An 18,166-nucleotide genomic window follows, 5' to 3' on the forward strand; every position below is an offset into this window, starting at 1 on the left:
CATATAGTTGGCACTTTACAAAGCTACAAATCTAAAGATGATAGTCTTAACATGGAGGGTCTCACAGTTTCTAATGTGTGTGAGTATAAACTGTCCTAATCTGAAAATGTCAATGTGATTGAGGCAGAATCTTTATTTATAAACTGTTGTGTCTGGAGGAAATGTGGCCTCCCTGCCTGTCTGGAATGTGGTGTATTCTAGGTTGTCATTTGTCCTCCCTGTCTGAAACTTATTCGGAAGTCACATCACCTGTAAATCAAGGTTGGACTCTGCCCACCCATTAGTGCACACCTTGCCATTGGCTAATTTAAATCACCTAGGGTCATTATTTACTAGAAGCACAGATTAGCATTGCATCAATGCACAGCGCATACTTTCTCTCTGCCTCATAGTCCAAGCCCCAGAGACCACTCCATGGCAGGACACTACTGTGGACATCGCTGGAAGTGTCATGGTTAAGGTGTGCACTACACTGAAGTTGATCCATACTTGGTAAGGGAACCGGGTGCATGTAAAAGTCCCTGTTTGTGGTGTGCACTCAAGTGTGTGAGGGTGTTGAGTATAGGTTCACTATTGTCAGAGTCCATCCTAGGTCCAAGGTGAATGTCTATATTGTTGCTTAAATGAAATTGTAATTGAATACCGTTTAATGTTCTCCCCTGTATGTCTCCAATGTGTTAATTAAAGTTACATGTGATTGTAACATTAGTGTACAGACATCTCTGTGAACCCACCGAGCCTGATACTCTTCCCAACACGACTTAACATCAGAAAATTATTTGCTAATTTATCCATTTAAAGGAATAGAGACTAAGTACTTTATATTCAATTCCAGAAAAAATGACTTAAACTCTCTTAATTACTGTAAGTGTTTTTATGAACTTGTGATTTGTTATGCTGCAAAGCAAGTGCAACTTTTGCACCAGGTTTAAAAGTATTCAGAGCCTTTGTAAACTGATGTTTTTAAGGATGCTATCTGTAGACATATCAGTGATCTAACTTATTTGAATTTATATATCTTTTTCATTACAATTCTACAACATTTAATAAAATTACCAGTTTTGCTGTTAATCGTCTCTGGACCATTCCTCATTTTGTTCCAACGCAGTGTGGACACAACCAAGTTGTATGGGAAACTAGCAATCTATTTTAATGTGATAATCTTATCTTTATAAAAGGGATTGATGTTGCATGTAAAATTGGTATTAATCTACAAGATATCATGGCAGTATGTGCTTAAAAAAGGTATTTTCCATCCTTTAGACATACAAGGAGGAGAAATGGCATTAACTTAAAAAACTTTTATTAAACCAAATCATAATTAATGTATTTCATACATGTTTTCATCAAGAATATTAACTACAGGAAGGTATTGCACCATTCCTGTAAACAGGAGACACATTGTCCAGCTTGTTTGCTGTTGGCTCCACAGATGTCTTTCAACCAATCTTTAAACAATTCATCATCCTTTCTCAAAACAAGAAATTGGCCTAGCACTACATATGCCTAAAAAAACAACAGAGAATATATGATTACTAAAATAAGTCCATGGTAAATTTTTCTCTTGATTTCTAGAGAACCCTTGGTTGTAGGGTTTATCCTAAATTCCCGACAATGAGAGACTATTTTATATTCATAGCCCCTAGTTTTGGTCCATGACACAAACAAAAATATACTCTTTGCCTATTCAAACCCAAAATGCTCCCAAGATGTGTTGATAGGCTGATTGATCACGTGTGTATTTGGGCAGTGCAGGCTCTTGGCCCAGAATGGTCGGTTACTGTTACCTACTGTATATCTAAATAATAATAATAACCAGAATATTTATACTATATAGACATATAAGGGAATTTCTCTGGTGTATCTTTTATGTTATAAAACTATTCAATGTTTATGGAAGGCCATCAGATCCACTATCAGCATAGATTTTTTTTTAATTAACGTCTTTAAACTGACTTCAAACAAGTTGGAACAAAGGTGCAAAACCAGTTTAAGAATTTCTCTGGGCTCATTATTACCGCACTTAAACAGGACCTTCAGAAAATCCAGTCCTTGCTGAATTATTATTCTGCCTAGTCCCACTGGCCGGCACCCAGACCATATCCCTCCCATCCTTGTACCTATCCAAATTTTCTTCCAAAATATTTGAATGCAAATCTGTCTCCTGGCAACAAATTGGATGCTTGCCTCCACATTGCCTTTGCTAAAACTAGAAGTTAGTGGGATTTTGATGGCTTGGGTAATGTTTGCTTTTTCTCATTCAACCCAAACTCATATTAAATTTTAAAAATACCCCTTGTAGCAGCCGTGTAACGGGCTGAGCTGGCATTAACTGAAGAGATGGTTTAAGGTTCGGTTCTCTTGGTTCCAGGTGACATTCACGTCTCGTCCAACTCTGACCTGGACATGCTTCAGCAACTTCAACATGGCGTCGCAGTTAGCAAACCTATTCCAAACAACTGTGCCTCCACCTCTCCTCGATGCTGACTTTGTGTTTGTGCGCAGACAGGCTCTAGGAGCCCCATTGCAACAGCCATATGATGGCCCTTTCCACGTGGTTAAGAGGGACAGGGTTATGTATACTTTGGACATGGGGGAGGGCATTTGCAACTGTTTAATGTGGACAGACTCAAGCCTGCATATGTGGATCCTGCTTCCCCCATTCTTTCCCCCCAGCCCAGGTGACAAGGGCGTCTGCCAAAGGCACATGCAGCCAGTTCATTCGTTTTGAGTGATGATTCGGGGGGTATTGTAGAGGACAGAGCAGGTGCATAGTGTGGTATCACAAACTATCACTGGTTTGGCTCACCAGTGGATGTGTGGAACCACGGGCCGGGCCACTATGCACTCACCTGGGCTATGGACTGTGTACATGTGGTACTGCATGCTGAGTAGCAGCACGCTGGGTTGCTATGCCTTTCTAGAGGGTTTGGGGCTCCTACTGTGTTTACCTTAAACACACCAGCCCTGCAGATTGGCGGCAAACACTTATTGCATTACCCTCCCCACCCGTCCCGTGAAACCATAGGAGGGATATAAAAGAAGGATGGCAAACTCAAATAAACAGTCTTTGGCTGACTAACCTTGTGCATGAGTATTGATTTAGTGGCTCTACTGGAGTAGTCGCTACACCCTTAATATTTCAACTGGTGACCTTTCACAAATCACATAAAATTTTCTGGTTCTAGGTTTTGAGATGAGGAGAGTGGGAAGGAAAAGATGTCAGTGTATGTGGATGAAGCTGAGATTTTTACTGAGACTGAATATTTAGGATGAAAAAGAAACTGAACACAGGGAGAGCAGTTAGATCAGACGGAGATAATTATGGATAGGTCAAATCAAATTTTAAATGGAAGTGGTCACTAAGGAATTTAAATTTAGTTAAATAAATTATTAAACTTTGGTTTCTCCTGAGATCCCCACCTTAAAAAAAGCCAGCCTTAAGCCAATTCAATTAACCCATTATTCTATTGAATGGGAACACTCGATATGCTGAAGGTTATGAGAACAAATCATATCCATCAGTAGTACTGCAGATCTGTGCTCTACAACTAGCCATGCCTCTAGCCCAGCCATTCACAATGGGGGGGGGGGGGGCTTCTGGGGGCCACAGCACATTGAAGGGAGGCCACAGACTGAAATCATAAACTATTTTTAATGTTTTTTATGTAGTCAGTAGAGAGAAGCACAGAAGAAACTAATTAAACTTGACTGCTTACAGGGAAGGGGGCCCATAATTTTGAGGAGAGATCTCAAGGGACCATAGCAAAGAAAAGGTTGAGAATGGCTGCTTGAGCCAACCTGTTCCAATACAGTAACAACTTGGCTGCACTTGACAATATCAAAAGAACAAACCAGTCATGGAAAGAATGGTCCCTATGAGAAACAGAAATGGGGGTGAGGGGTGACATAGGGAGGAGAAGACATGGCTGGAGGTGGGATCATGTTGTGGTTGGCAGAAATGTTGCCCTGACGCCAAGACAGATGCGGAAGCTGATAATGTGAATTCTTCTAAATGTACAGAAAATGAAGTTCTCAGCAGACAAAGCAACATTTGTGGGAGTGGCCTATGGAAAATGTACTCCTTACCTTATCAAAACCTTGTTCTTCCAATTTTCTTCCAAGTATTGTCCCAATACCAGCCAGGGCAGAAACTGATTTGTTTCCCATTGGTTCAGACACAAAATTCCTGTGCTTGTGCGATGTTGAAATCATCTTGAAGAGCTGTTATATCTATTGTCAAAAGTAAGTGATAGTTTCACTAGGTTTTCTGGAAGAAGCTGAATAAGCTTTGAAAAAAATCTTCTCAGTATATTCTCTGTTCAGATTATTCCACAAAATGTAAAAGCACTCCAAACTAAGAATTGAAAATTAAGTCACAAAAAGCATTTCTCAAACATATTTCAATTATGTTTTATCTTTATTTTTATTCTAACTACTATATAGCTCCAGTGAAAGACTTAAAGCAGGAACAGACCTATTCATATTATTGACAATGAAGCAAGTGCAAAAATTGTCCTGGTCAAAAAGATGTTGTACATGCTTTAAATTTTTTAAAAATAATGAAAAGACGCTCTAAATATACAGACTATGCAGTTGAGAAACAGGTTATTTGGCCCAACATTATTATGACTATGTTAACATTCCACACAAGTTTCCTCAAAGACGTGTGTATTTTGCTGTTTCAAGAGTGGACAGAAAGAGGGCAGTGGCCAAGAGTAATGGTGGGGTTGGGATACAAAGTAAGGAGTTGCCATATGTGGGCCCAATGTACAACTGTCAAACAGAAAGTTTTGGGCATGGTGACAGCCTGCAAGGGTTTCAAAGTCTGCACAGCCCACCAGTGAGTGACAGTCTGTTCCTGGGGTTGTATCTGATTAAGAGATTTAATTATGGAATTAAGGTGTATAATGATACCTTTGAGTGTAGTTTAACACATCTCCCATTTCAGTTGATTTCCTCCATATCTACTAGAGTTCCTGTTAAGCAGAGCTTTCAAAGGTCCAAAAATGTGCCCCCTGTGGAGGAACTGAATTCAAAAGTAGAGGGTAGACATTAAATGTCAGTCACACAGATTCTCAGACATGCACCATAGAAACAGGCATTTTGCCCCATCATGTCTATGTGAGCAATTGTATTTTTTTACTTGTCTCACTGCATATGAAAGCCTTTCCATCAATGTGCCCAATCTCAGGAATGAATAAACATTTCAATATCTCCAATGTATATCTATAGACAGCGTCTGGACAAATCAGCTCTCCATATTACTAAAAAGACACTGAACCAATAGAAAGTGTAGATAAACAAATATCAGAATTGAGAGAAAAGGCTGGGGTTGTTTTCCAGAAAAGGACAGTGGTAAACTCAGGTTTGGTTTTCAGCCAACTGTATTTACTCCTACTGAATCAAAAAATAGCTGAGTCTCTGGATACAACAAAGACAATGGCCTAACTGTTCACTCATTGTAAGATTTATCTTTACTCCCAGACAAGTTTTTCCAATATAGCTGCAACGATGGATCAACCTGACAAACTATAAAGTTGCTTACCTAAAAGGTCTAGTAAAACAAGTAAAAATTAACACAACCAATTACCGCCTCTTCAGTGGATACAGTGTGTATCATTTACTAAATGCACTATCAGACCTCACCTTGGTTTCTTGGAATGCACCTTCCAGTATCTACCATCAAAAACAAGAAAAAAAGCAGGAGCCTAAGATCAGAAGCAGATCTAGGTTCCTCTCCCAGCTGCACACTACTCTTACTTGGAAATTTATCATAATTCCTTCATCATCCAGCAGTCAAAATCACAGGACACCCTGACGCACAGTAAATAACTCAAGAGGCTGAGAGTGAGTCACAGATCTACAGGCTTTAATTCACAATGGACAAGGACCTCATCTTGTGTCATAGCCCAGGCTTTCTGGTGAAGCGTCAGGGTGATGGAGGCTTTATAGAAGCGTCAGGGTGATGGAGGCTTTATACAAAGTCAAAAGAGGGAGGGGCCACAGGTACAGACACAGGATGGGACGGAGCCAGGAAATCAGGAAGACAATACAGTTCAGCAGTTCACCACATTCACCCCTTGTTTTTGTTATTCTCTGGTGGGGTGACATGAGGCACTAAGTCTTACAGGTTAAGCCGGTTTGGTGGCTTGATCTTCCATACTGACTTGGCAGAGCGCTGGTTGTGGGATTGTGACTGGGTCCATTGTCTCGTCCCAGACCTCCAGTGCTGTGTCGACCTGCAGGGGGCATGACAGCTCGGCAGGAGTTAATGGGTTGGGGGGAGGGTGCAGCGGGATGTAATGCCTGACTGAGGAAGGATGGGGGTGCTGCCTGGTGGGTGTGCTACACATGCATGAGGTCCTGGATGGAGACCGTTTCTTCACACCCATCCAGGTAGGTTATATATGTGTATTGAGGTACGCATGGAGGAGCTGAAGCCTTTCAACCAAGGCCCCTCACGTTTTCGTAGCAGGACCAGCCCCAGAGATGTCAGCCAAGAATGTAGGGTGGTCCCTGACGCGAACTTCCTAGGGAAGAAAATTCTTTCGTGAGGGGTAATGTTAGTGGCAGTACATAGCAGACATCAAGTGACATGGAGTGCCTCTGGAAGAACCTCCTGCCAATGAGAGACAGACAGTACCTTGGACTTTAGGACAAGGAGGATGGCCTAAAGTCCAGGGGAACTTTCTCTCTCTCTACCTGACCATTCCCCCAGGGGTTATAACTCATAGTCCTGCTGGTGGTAATACCCTTGGCCAACAGGAATTGGCACAGCTCATTGCTCATAAACAACGACCCCCGAACGCTGTGGATGTACAATGGGTACTTGAACAGGTTGCACAGGGCCCCAATGACTGTGATAGTAGTCATGTTAGGGCAGGGGATGGCAAAGGGGAACAGCAAATACTTGTCAATAACCAGGAGGAAGTATGTATTGCGGTTGGTGGAGGGAAGGGCCTTAATCCATGCTCAGATGCTCAAAGGGGCGCGTGGCTTTTATCAGGTGTGCCCTGTCCGGTTGGTAAAAATGAGGCATGCACTCCACACAGACCCTCCTGTCCCTGGTCATGTCTCTGACATCTCCAATGGAGTATGGCAGATTCTGAGATTTGATAAAGTGAAAAAAATCTCATGTCACTGAGGTGGCAGAGGTTGTTGTGGAGGCCTTTGAGGTGATCCACCTGTGCATTGGCACTTATCCCTTGTGACAAGACATCTGAGAGCTCATTGAGCTTCCCCGGCCGGTACAGGATGTTGTAATGTAGGTGGAGAGCTCAATCCTCCACCTCAAAATTCGATCGTTCTTTATCTTACCCTGTTTATTCTTTTTTTTATTTTTTTTAATTTTTCATACTATGAACCATACTGACCAAAAAAATACACACAAACATTTCCCTCTTGAATATACACAGTGTCATTTTCTCCCCTTTTCCTCCTCCCTTCCCTCCCTCCTTCACCCCCCCCTCCCCACTCACTTAACGTTCAACATATATGATACATTAAACCCATTAAACAATGTCATCACACAATGAAAATAAACAAGAAATTTGTGTCTTCTACTTTTACATACTGGATCAGTTCATTTCGTCTTCTCCTTCTGTCATTTTAGGAGGTGGAGGTCCGCGGTAGGACTTCTCTGTTGTGTTCCATGTACGGTTCCCAAATTTGTTCGAATACTATGATGTTATTTCTTAAATTATATGTTATTTTTTCCAATGGAATACATTTAATCATTTCTATGTACCATTGCTGTATTCTCAGGCTATCTTCTAATTTCCAGGTTGACATAATACATTTTTTTGCTACAGCTAAGGATATCATAATAAATCTTTTTTGTGTTCCATCCAAATCGAGTCCAAGTTCTTTACTTCTTGTATTACTTAGAAGAAAGATCTCTGGATTTTTTGGTATGTTGCTTTTTGTGATTTTATTTAATACCTGGTTTAGATCTTCCCAAAACTTTTCCACTTTCTCAAATGCCTAAATTGCATGCACTGTTGTTCCCGTTTCCTTCTTACAGAGAAAACATCTGTCTGATACTGTTAGGTCCCATTTATTTAACTTTTGGGGTGTGGTGTATAGCCTGTGTAACCGATTATATTGTATCATGCGTAACCTCGTGTTTATTGTATTTCTCATAGTTCCGGAGCATAGCTTTTCCCATGTTTCATTCTTTATCTTTATGTTTAGATCTTGTACTCATTTTCATTTGGGTTTACAGCTTGTTTCCTCGTTCTCTTTCTCTTGCAGTTTGTTGTACATGTTTGTTATAAATCTTTTAATTATCATTGTGTCTGTAATCACATATTCAAAATTGCTTCCTTCTGGTATCGAACCAATTTAAATTAAGTAGGTCAACTAGACAGGGATGTCCATTATCCCCCTCATTGTTCACTTTACCAATAGACCCATTGGCAGAACTGATAAGAACAGAAAATAAAATAAAAGGGATAAAAATAAAGGAGAAGAAGTATAAAATCAGCTTATTTGCAGATGACATCATAGTATACCTAACAGAACCAGAGGTATCAGTAAAAGAATTACATAAGAAATTGAAGGAGTATTGAGAAATATTGGAGTAGAAGTTCAATGCAAATAAAAGTGAAGTGATGCCAATGAGTAACGCGGATTATACAGAATTTAAAAAAGAATTACCATTTAAATGGCAAACACAAGCAATCCGATACCTAGGTATTAGGTTAGATAATAACTTAAGCCACCTGTACAGACTAAATTATCAACCACTAATAAAGAAATTGCAGGAAGACTTAGAACATTGGAAAGAATTACCGCTAACGTTGATAGGGAGGGTAAATTGCATTAAAATGAATATCTTCCCAAGGATACAATACTTATTTCAATCATTGCCAATTCCCTTAACAGAGAAATTCTTTAATGAACTAAAGAGAATAATAAGGAAATTCTTGTGGAAAGGGGGGAAACCAAGGATAGCGTTAGATAAATTAACAGTGAGGTACAACCAAGGTGGTTTGCAGTTACCAAACTTTAAAAATTATTATAGAGCAGCACAATTAAGGTATTTATCAGATTTTTACCAGAGAAGGGAAAAACCAGACTGGACTAAGACAGAACTAGATAAAATAGGAGAGAAGGTACCGGAACATATACTTCATAAGTGGGATGAAAAGCTGGTGCAATATAAAAGCTCACCCAGTATTGCATCATTTACTTAAAATATGGAAGAAGATCCACTTAGAAAGAAAAAAATGAATTACCAAATACCAATATTGTTATTGACACAAAACCTACTAATCCCTTTTATAATAGATAACCTTTCCTTTAGAGAATGGGAGAGAAAAGGAATCAAAAGAATAGAAAATTGTTTTTTGGGAAATAATTTATAAACATTTGAACAGTTGAAGTACAAATATGGAATAATTCATAGTACAATGTTTGCATATCATCAACTGAAAGCTTATTTAAAGGATAAATTGGGAAACAGACTGAGATTACCAGAAGGAAGCAGCTTTGAATATGTGATTACAGACACAATGATAATTAAAAGATTTATAACGAACATGTACATCAAGCTGCAAGATAAGGAAAATGATGAAATAAACTATAAACCTAAACAAAAGTTGGAAAAGGATTTAAACATAAAGATAAAAAAATGAAACATGGGAAAAGTTATGTTCTGGAACTATGAAGAATATAATAAACACAAGGTTATGCATGATACAGTATAATTGGTTACACAGGTTATATATCACGCCTCAAAAGTTAAAAGAATGGGATCCAACATTATCAGATAGATGTTTTCGCTGTAAGAAGGAAATGGGGACAACAATACATGCAATTTGGGCATGTAAGAAAGTGAAAATGTTTTGGGAAGATCTAAATCAGATATTAAATAAAATCACAAATATAACATACCAAAAAATCCAGAGATCTTTCTTCTAAGTAATATAAGTAAGGAATTAGGCCTCAAATTGGATAAAGTGCAAAAAAGATTTAGCTGTAGCAAAAAAATGTATAATGTCAACTTGGAAATCAGAAGAGAGCCTGAGAGTACAGCAATGGTACACGGAAATGAATAAATGTATTCCATTGGAAAAAATAACATATAATTTAAAAAATAAAGTCACAATATTTGGGAACCATACATGGAACATAACGGAGAGGGCTTGCCTCAGACCTCCACCCCCTAAAATGATAAGAAGACAAAACAACTTGATCCAGTGAATAAGTAGATGACACATTTTTCTTGTTTATTTTTCATTGTGTGATGACACTGTTTAATGGTTTTACTGTATTGTATATGTTGAATATTTATTGGTTTTGGAGAGGGCTGGGAAGGGGGGGGTAGGGGGAGAAAAAAAGGGAGAAAATGTCATTGTGTATATTTAATGAGAAACGTTTGTATGTATTTTGGTTGATGTGGTTCAGTGTGAAAAATAAAAAAATATTTTACAAAAAGAAGAAAAAGTGTACTCAGTAATCACAAAGGGCCGGGTTTTCCAAGGAAGATCTCCTCTGCTAATGACAAAAGAATTCTCATTATATAACCATTTAGGGGCACAGAAACAGGCCAGTTCGGCCCTACTAGTCTGTGCTGAATATCTTCACCCACCTAGTCCCACTGACCCACATTTGGCTCATAACCCTCCACACCTCTCCCATCCATATACCTCTCCAACTTTTCCTTGACTATCAACATTGATCTCACTTCTACCACCTCTGCCGGAAGTTCATTCCACACCCCCACCACCCTCTGCGTGAAGAAATTGCCCCTCATGCTTCCCCTAAACTTTTCTCCTTTTACTCTCAAACCATGCCCTCTTGTTTAAATCTCCCCCACTCTCAATGGAAAAAGCCTATCCACATTGACTCTACCTTTCCCCCTTAAAATTTTGAATACCTCTATCAAATCTCCCCTCAACCTTCTATGCTCCAGGGAATAAAGTCCCAGCAGCCTGCTCAACCTTTCCCTGTAATTCAAACCCAGCAACATTCTTGTAAACCTCCTAATAAAGAAAAATCCCCAAACTTATGTCCAATAGATCAGAAGCTCTATTCAGGAAGTAGGTGTGAATATATCAATGACTACTTTCTTCAGAAGATTTCATGAACAGAAGTACAGAAGCTACATGGCAAAGGTGGAATGCTCTGGAAGTTCCTTTACGCCTCCACACTTTGTTGTCTGCCATCACTGTGATATAGTTCATCTGACCTTTTTCCAGAATTCTGCAGGCTCTTTAAAATACGACTTGGCAAACTGTCATCTGGCCATCCTTACATCTTGCAGTGTTGCCTCTGTATTTCTGTTCATGAAGTTTTCTGTGCACAGTAGTCATTGACATATTCAAACCTGCCTCCTGAAGAGTGTTTCTGATTACGTTTGGAATTATGATTAGAATGATTTTGTCATCAGCAGTGGAGATCTTCCTTTGAATACCAGTCCCTTTGCAATTACTGAGCTCACCAGTACGCTCTTTCTTCTTAATGATGTTTCAAACTGTTGACTTTAGGTTTGAGTGACATCTCTTCCTGTTTTATTCTTGTTTCTCAGGCTCATAATGACTTCTTTGACTTTCGTTAGCACAACACTGGTCCTCATGTTGAGAAATGTCAACTACAGATTCCAAACGTGGTCAAAAGCTTTGAAGGAAACCTAGCTCATACCTGCACCAATGAAGCAATTAAACATACATTAGTAAACACAAACACCTGTGAGGCCAAATGTCCCAAACATTATGATGCCCTGAAATGAGGGGATTATGTATAAAAAGTGTTGTAATGTCTACATGGTCAAACCAAAATGTATACAAGTAACATTTGTAGTGTGCACTTTAATTACTGGTAAGTGTGAATTGTTTGATTACAAATGTAAAATTGGAGCACAGAAGCAAATAAAGGAAATAAGTGTCTTTGTCCCAAACATTATGGAGGCCACTGTGTTTATGTATTTTAGGTGGTGGTGGCCCTGCGACACAGCAGCAGAGATCCTGGTTCTGTCTTGTGTTTGGGTCCCATCTGTGCAGAGTTTGTATGTCCTCCCTGTGACCGAACGCTCTAATTTCCTCCTACATCCCAAAGATTTGAGAGTTGGTAAGTTCATTGCCCCTGGTGTGTAGGTGAGTGCTGGAATATGGGGGAGAATAAAAATTTAATTTAAGTAGGATTAGTGATGGCTCTGCAGACTTGGTGGGCCAAATGACCTGTTTCTGTGCTGTACCTCTCTACGACACTATGACTTTAAGAAAATCTCTATTCAGATGTCAGTTACTGTTCTGAGGCTACCAGATATGGAAATGGTGCAGGTTAGTAATCTTACCTGCCAAGATTCTGGCATCTACAACTCCAAAGCATCTGGTGGGAGACAACAAAGATTTTCCTCTTCTTGTTTCTTGGGAAGCTACACAAGCAGGGCCTAGCAGGGTGAGAAGCAACCTAAATACTGCAATTGATAGTTTTCAAAACATCAGATCAAATATTTAAGTGCATTATATTTTCACTACAAATTGGAAAACTGCTGAAATTATATAGGGCCAAAACACCCAAAATTTTAATCTTCTGCTTAAAAAAGGAATATATTTTTCAGATGGAATGCAGCAGAAATTTTTCAGTGGGTTTGCCTGAGAAAACTAGTACATTAGCCCTATGTTCTCTGGAGTTTTTAAAAATTACGGATGATCCATTGAAACGTGAAATCTTACCAGGCTTCACAGGATGAACATAGAGATGTTTGTCCTGGCTGAAAAAAAAATGAAACTAGTCACTTGATCAGGTTAATGAGGAGACTATTTAGTAATGAGATGAAGATAATTTTCTTCCCTCATGACAAATCTTAAGATTTCTCTGTCCTAAAGATGTGTGTGTGTGGGGTGGGGGGGGGGGGGGGGGGGTGCAGTCATTTGGTTCATTCAAAATACTGATTGACAGATTTTGGCTAGTAAGGGAACCAAGGGTTTGGGAAACTGCAGGACAGAGCCAAGATCTTGATGAATGGTGGACAGTGCTTGAAAAATTAAATTGCCTTTACCGCTCTTAATTCTTACACAAAAATTATTTTGCCTTTCAGCCTTCCAACATCAATTGTTTTTTAAATAGTTTTTTTTTCCATTGCTTTTACATGATGAGTAAGACAAAACAAATACTGGCTGGTTCATTCAAACAATTAGGTACTTAAATGTGACATTATAATCTTCCAACTCTTTCATTAGTTTTTGTTTTTGTTGAATAAGAAGTTTCTCTGTCAATTGAAAATGAGTGATTTCTCTTTCTGATAGGATTGGCATATCACTTGTACCCAAACGAAGCACCAAGGTTAAATTGAAGCTGCCATACTGGACTTGGAAGTTCTTGATTATTCATTTGTATTTCACTTTATGTATCTGAGAACAGTTCGCAATTTTGTGCTGCACCTCATGCTTTTCATTAGTCCGTTTTGCAATAACATTGTAAGTATTTGCAGAATGTGTACATTGCTGGCAGTTTTGGCCCATTCCTAATTGCCTCGGAATAAATAGTGAGGCATCAATTGCATTGATGGGACTGGAACCACAGATATCCCAGAGCAGGTTAGGGCAGGAGAGCATTAGTGAAGCTGATGGGTTTTTTCAACCATCTGGTCCTTCTGTAAATCATCATTATGGGTTTAACCGGTTCTTTCAATGACACCTTTACTTTAGTTACTTGAACTCAAACAAGGTGCCCAAGGATTAACACTAAAATGGAAATGACTAGGAAGTCATTCTCCACCAGGAATTTAAAAAAGCTTCGGTGGGTCCCCCATGAGGGACAGCTCGTTTGAACACATCACTTGGATTTTCAGCCTCTGCTATTAACTCCCTCCATCTCCCGATCGTCTGGAGCTTCCGGCCCAGAAATGATCAGTCAAGTATTTCGGGTCGGATCCCTTTGTTGACCCTTCCTGGAGACGTCAACTTTGACCCAGCCACGCTCCCTTCCCACTGCTTCCGTTCAACAACGGCATCACTGTTGGGATCTCCACTAAAGCGGGCACCTCGTCAGTCCCCTGATTCCCTCCCCACCCATTTTGCACCCCTCTCACTCCCCCCCCCCCCCCAAGCGCCATCCCTTCATCACCTCCCTGCCTCACCGTGTGCCGGCCGAACCTCCGCCAGGCCGTCCGCTCGCCACGCGGGGTCCCCACCCCAACGGAGCTGCCTCGGACCCGCCCATTGTGACGTCGCACGCGGCGGGAAGGTGAGGGGCGGGAAGGCGAGGGAGGACAAGGTGAGAGAGCAGAGATGATAAACTGCGGTCGTCGGGATAAGAACCTGGGTGGCAAGGCCGGCATCTATTGCCCTGATCCCAAGGCTTGGTTAAGAATCAACCACATTGGTTAGTCATGTATAAAAGGGCGTAAGGAGCCAAAGTGAACCTTGAAAGAGATTTTACTCTTTGAGTTGTCAAATCAAATAGCAGAAGGACCATTTCCCTCATCCTTGCTCTGCCATTCAATTAAATGACAGTTCATCTTATACCTCAGGGTCTATTCCCTGCATTAACCCCAAATTCCCTTAATGTCTAAAAATGTATTGAACATTGCCACCAAGAGCACCTGCAGCCCTTTGGTGCAGAGAATTTCAAAGATTCACTATTCTCTAAATGAAGAAATTTCTTATCTCACTCCTCAAGAGCTGACTTTTTTTTATTTAAGACCGTGACCATCCCTGGCTCTAGATACCCTAACAAGGGAAATCATCAACCTAATATACCCTGCCAAGAGAAAAGCACATTATTAGAACTATTTGGGAAGCTCTTTAAATGAGCTGGTGTGGGTATAATAGGTCAAATGGTCTTCTGGATTAAACTATTTGATGGTAAATAATATACAAGGTATGAAGTGGAATTGAAATTTCCAGTTCTCTGATTGCAATCTCCAAAGAACATGAAAATTGGAGTAGGCAGTTAGATCATGTCTGGTCTGTCAATTAATTTGTCTAACAGCAGGACAGGACAGGGTTCTTAATGACAAAGAAAAAAAGTGGGAGCAAAAGAGAATGGTTTAATGCCAGTGGTGATAAAGGGGGGCGGGGGGGTGGGGATAGCAAAGGAGCTTTTGAGAGCAAGAGAACTCATGAGGATCAGCTTGTAACATGTGGAATGAAGTTGAAGAGACAGAAGAAATCCGATGGTCTATTCAGCAATGGTTCAAACGTATCTCTGGTTTTCAATGCAAGGTAATGCTTTGCACTATCAACTGATTTTCATCTCATATAAAGCATCAAAGCCAGGATTGTCCAGTTCATTGACAGCCTCCCCCCCCCCCCCCCCCGATAAGGTGCATCAGGATAATAAAAGTTGCATTTTCAAATTAATAAATACAATCTGTAATAAAGATCTGTCATCTTGCCCATTAAATTGATGAAGCTAGGGCAGTTGATGTGGTTTATATGGATTTTAAAAGGGCATTTGGTAGGTCCCCCTAGAAAAAAATCATTCAGAAAATCATAAGGCATGGGATTCATGGAACCTTGGCTGTGTGAATTCAGAATTGGCTTGTCTGTAGAAAGCAGATGACTAGTGGTATTCTCAGGGATCTATACTGGAACCCCTGCTCTTTGATTTTTTATAAATGACCTGGATGAAGATGTAGAGAGATGGGTCTGTAAGTTTGTTAAAGGAGTTATGGATAGTGTTGAAGGTTGTCGTAGATTACAACAGGATATAGACAGGATGGAGAATTGGTTGGAAAAGTGGTAGATGGAGTTCAATCCAGATAAGTGTGAGATGATGCATTTTAGTAGGTCAAACTTTTTTTTTGAATATTTTGTTTTATAATTTCCTTACATGTACTTAATAAACAATTGTACAAAATGTTTAAATTTAAGAAAATTTCAATCATTACATGATGGTTATAAACTCTCCCCTCCCCTCCCATAACCTCCCTCCCTCGACCCCCCCACCCCCCCCCCCAAGTAAAGAAAAAAGAAAAAGAAAAATAACTTCATGGATTGCTTTCCAACACACAGGACTCCAGCAAGGTTTATATGATCAATTTAGGAAAGAAGATTAACACAGGTCTCGAGGCTGGAAGAACACCACTACATATTTCTACCTAAAATTTGCATATACCTGGAAATGAATAAATGTATTCCATTGGAAAAAAATAACATATAATTTAAAAAATAAAGTCACATTATTTGAACAAATTTGGGAACCGTACATGGAATATAACAGAGAGGACTTGCCTCGGACCTCCACCCCTTAAAATGATAAGAAGACAAAATGACTTGATCCAGTGTGTAAAAGTAGATGTCACATTTTTCTTGTTTATTTTTCATTGTGTGATTACATTGTTTAATGGTTTTATTGTATTGTATATGTTGAATGTTTATTGGTTTTGGAAGGGGGTGGGAAGGTCGGGGGGAAAAAAGGGGAGAAAATGCCACTGTGTATATTTAGGAGGGAAATATTTGTATGTATTTTGGTTGATATGGTTCACAGTGTGAAAAATAAAAAAATTTAAATTTGCATATACCGGCTCCAAATTTTCAAAAATATGCCATTGTAGTGTGTGCTCTACAGCGAGTGTGGAAAAAAGATACACACACAAGTAGTCAAAGTCGAATACTGATTTATTGCACTGGCAGCTCTGCTTATATGAGTCCCTGGCGCTGGCGTCAGGACACTGCATCATCAGAGCACCGTCCTCGGGTTGGCTGATGTTCCCACCAGAGTTCCCTGTATTCCTGCCATGCGGAGGTCACCCCCCCACTTTGCTTGGTCACTGCGTTGAATGGCTATTTTATGGGCTGGTCCACAACTCCGTGCGTGGGCCACTACACAACCCTCCCCAGAACTGGTGATCGGGCCATTGACCATAGCCTTCGGTGGCCTGCCCCTGCGTCGCGGGGATGGAATGGAAACCAGCTCATTAGAGTCCAGATATGCCGGTTTCAGGCGGTCGACGGTAAAGGTCTCCTCCTTTCTGCCGATGTTGAGGATGAAGGTGGAACATTTGTCTCTAATGACCTTGTAGGGCTCCTCGTAGGGTCATTGTAATGGTGGTCTGTGTGCTCCCCTCCTCAAGAACACATACTGGTAAGTCTTTAGGTCCTTCAGAACTCTATGCTTGAGCGGCAAGGTGCAGCAGGCAAGAAGGGGGCAAGAATGGGAAAAAAAATAAAAAAACAAAAAAAAAGAAATTAAAAAAAAAACTCTATGCTTGGGCTGGCCATGTGGTTGGGGTTGCCATGGAACCAAGGACCCCAACTTTTGCCGCAGGCTCTTGAGGGTTACTGTGGGGTCTTCTGAGTGTTTATCAGGGCCCAGGAACTCCCCAGGGATAATTAAAGGCATACCATGGTCCATCTTTGCTGCCAAGGCATTGAAATCCTCCTTCGGCACGGTACAAATTCCCAACAGGACCCAAGGCAGTTCATCCATCTGGATGAGACCTTTGAGCCAGGCCATCAAGGCTGCCTTGAGGTGGCTGTGGAAGTGCTCCATCTACCCATTGGCCTACAGGCGATATACCGTAGTATGGTGGAGCTGCATCCACAGAAAGTTAGCCAGCTCCGGGTTGTTTGTGAAGGCCACACCCATTAAAAGCAGGTTGTGAGATTGCTGAAGGTTTCCCGTTAACAAGTGAATAATTCCAAAATATTTATATGTATTTATTTTCAATTATATTTGTATTAATCAGTGATTACTATGTGCTGTGTGTTGTGCAGATGGTTGGCTCCGCCTCCATCTGCCCATATATAACTCTGGTTTCTCATCTAAACCCAGAACCTCCTGAAGACTACTGTAAAACCATACCCTCAGTTATAAGCTAATAAAAGCGTTTGTTCCCCTCCCCCAGTTCTGAGAGCTTTTATTCACACTACAATTTTATTAGCTTATTCCCTAAATGATGCAAACGCTACTCAAGCCTGGTATGCTGCTGATAGACCCTCTGTCCCCTGACACAGCTAAGGAGTTCACATACTGGCTTACTTGGGAATGCGACCTGAGACGTCTTCTACATCGATGAACTCAGGAGGCCCGCACTTGTTTCAAGGGTAGAAACAAAAGAGTATGCAGTCATCAGGGACTACACAACATATGATGCAGTCATCGAGGCTTTGAAGGGTCAGTACCTGAAGTCGCAAAACGAGGTCCTAGTGAGAGACCATCAATGGTTGTCCGCTTGAGGTCACGAGACAGCGACTGCTTGAGTCGGGTA

At 40.5% G+C, this 18,166-nt stretch overlaps 1 protein-coding gene across 3 annotated transcripts; it reads right to left on the reverse strand.

Moving 5' to 3' along the window:
* Nucleotides 1–1,286: 1,286 nt before the first annotated feature.
* LOC138760792 (barrier-to-autointegration factor-like) lies at nt 1,287–14,166 on the reverse strand. 3 transcript variants are annotated; one of them, XM_069931889.1, is made up of 6 exons: nt 14,090–14,166; nt 12,684–12,721; nt 12,302–12,397; nt 4,918–5,029; nt 4,090–4,233; nt 1,287–1,506 (listed from the first exon to the last, which is right to left on the reverse strand). In XM_069931889.1, exons 5-6 carry the CDS (start codon nt 4,213–4,215, stop codon nt 1,360–1,362), a joined length of 273 nt encoding a protein of 90 aa, XP_069787990.1. In that variant the 5' UTR covers nt 4,216–4,233; nt 4,918–5,029; nt 12,302–12,397; nt 12,684–12,721; nt 14,090–14,166; the 3' UTR covers nt 1,287–1,359. The 3 variants fall into 3 exon arrangements, with proteins under 3 accessions (XP_069787990.1, XP_069787989.1, XP_069787991.1); XM_069931888.1 differs by lacking the exon at nt 4,918–5,029; XM_069931890.1 differs by lacking the exons at nt 4,918–5,029; nt 12,684–12,721 and having other exon boundaries at nt 14,090–14,162.
* Between the last annotated feature and the right edge of the window lie 4,000 nt (nt 14,167–18,166).

The sequence above is a fragment of the Narcine bancroftii genome, chromosome 4 (assembly GCF_036971445.1).
Source record: "Narcine bancroftii isolate sNarBan1 chromosome 4, sNarBan1.hap1, whole genome shotgun sequence".
NCBI classification, from domain to species: domain Eukaryota; kingdom Metazoa; phylum Chordata; class Chondrichthyes; order Torpediniformes; family Narcinidae; genus Narcine; species Narcine bancroftii.

Coding starts and splice junctions, on each gene's coding strand:
- LOC138760792 (XM_069931888.1), bottom strand. CDS start 4,215: ATGATTTCAACATCGCACAAGCACAGGAATTTTGTGTCTGAACCAATG. Junction 1,507..4,089: donor AAGAACAAGGTTTTGATAAG/GTAAGGAGTACA, acceptor TTGTTTTTTTAG/GCATATGTAGTGCTAGGCCA.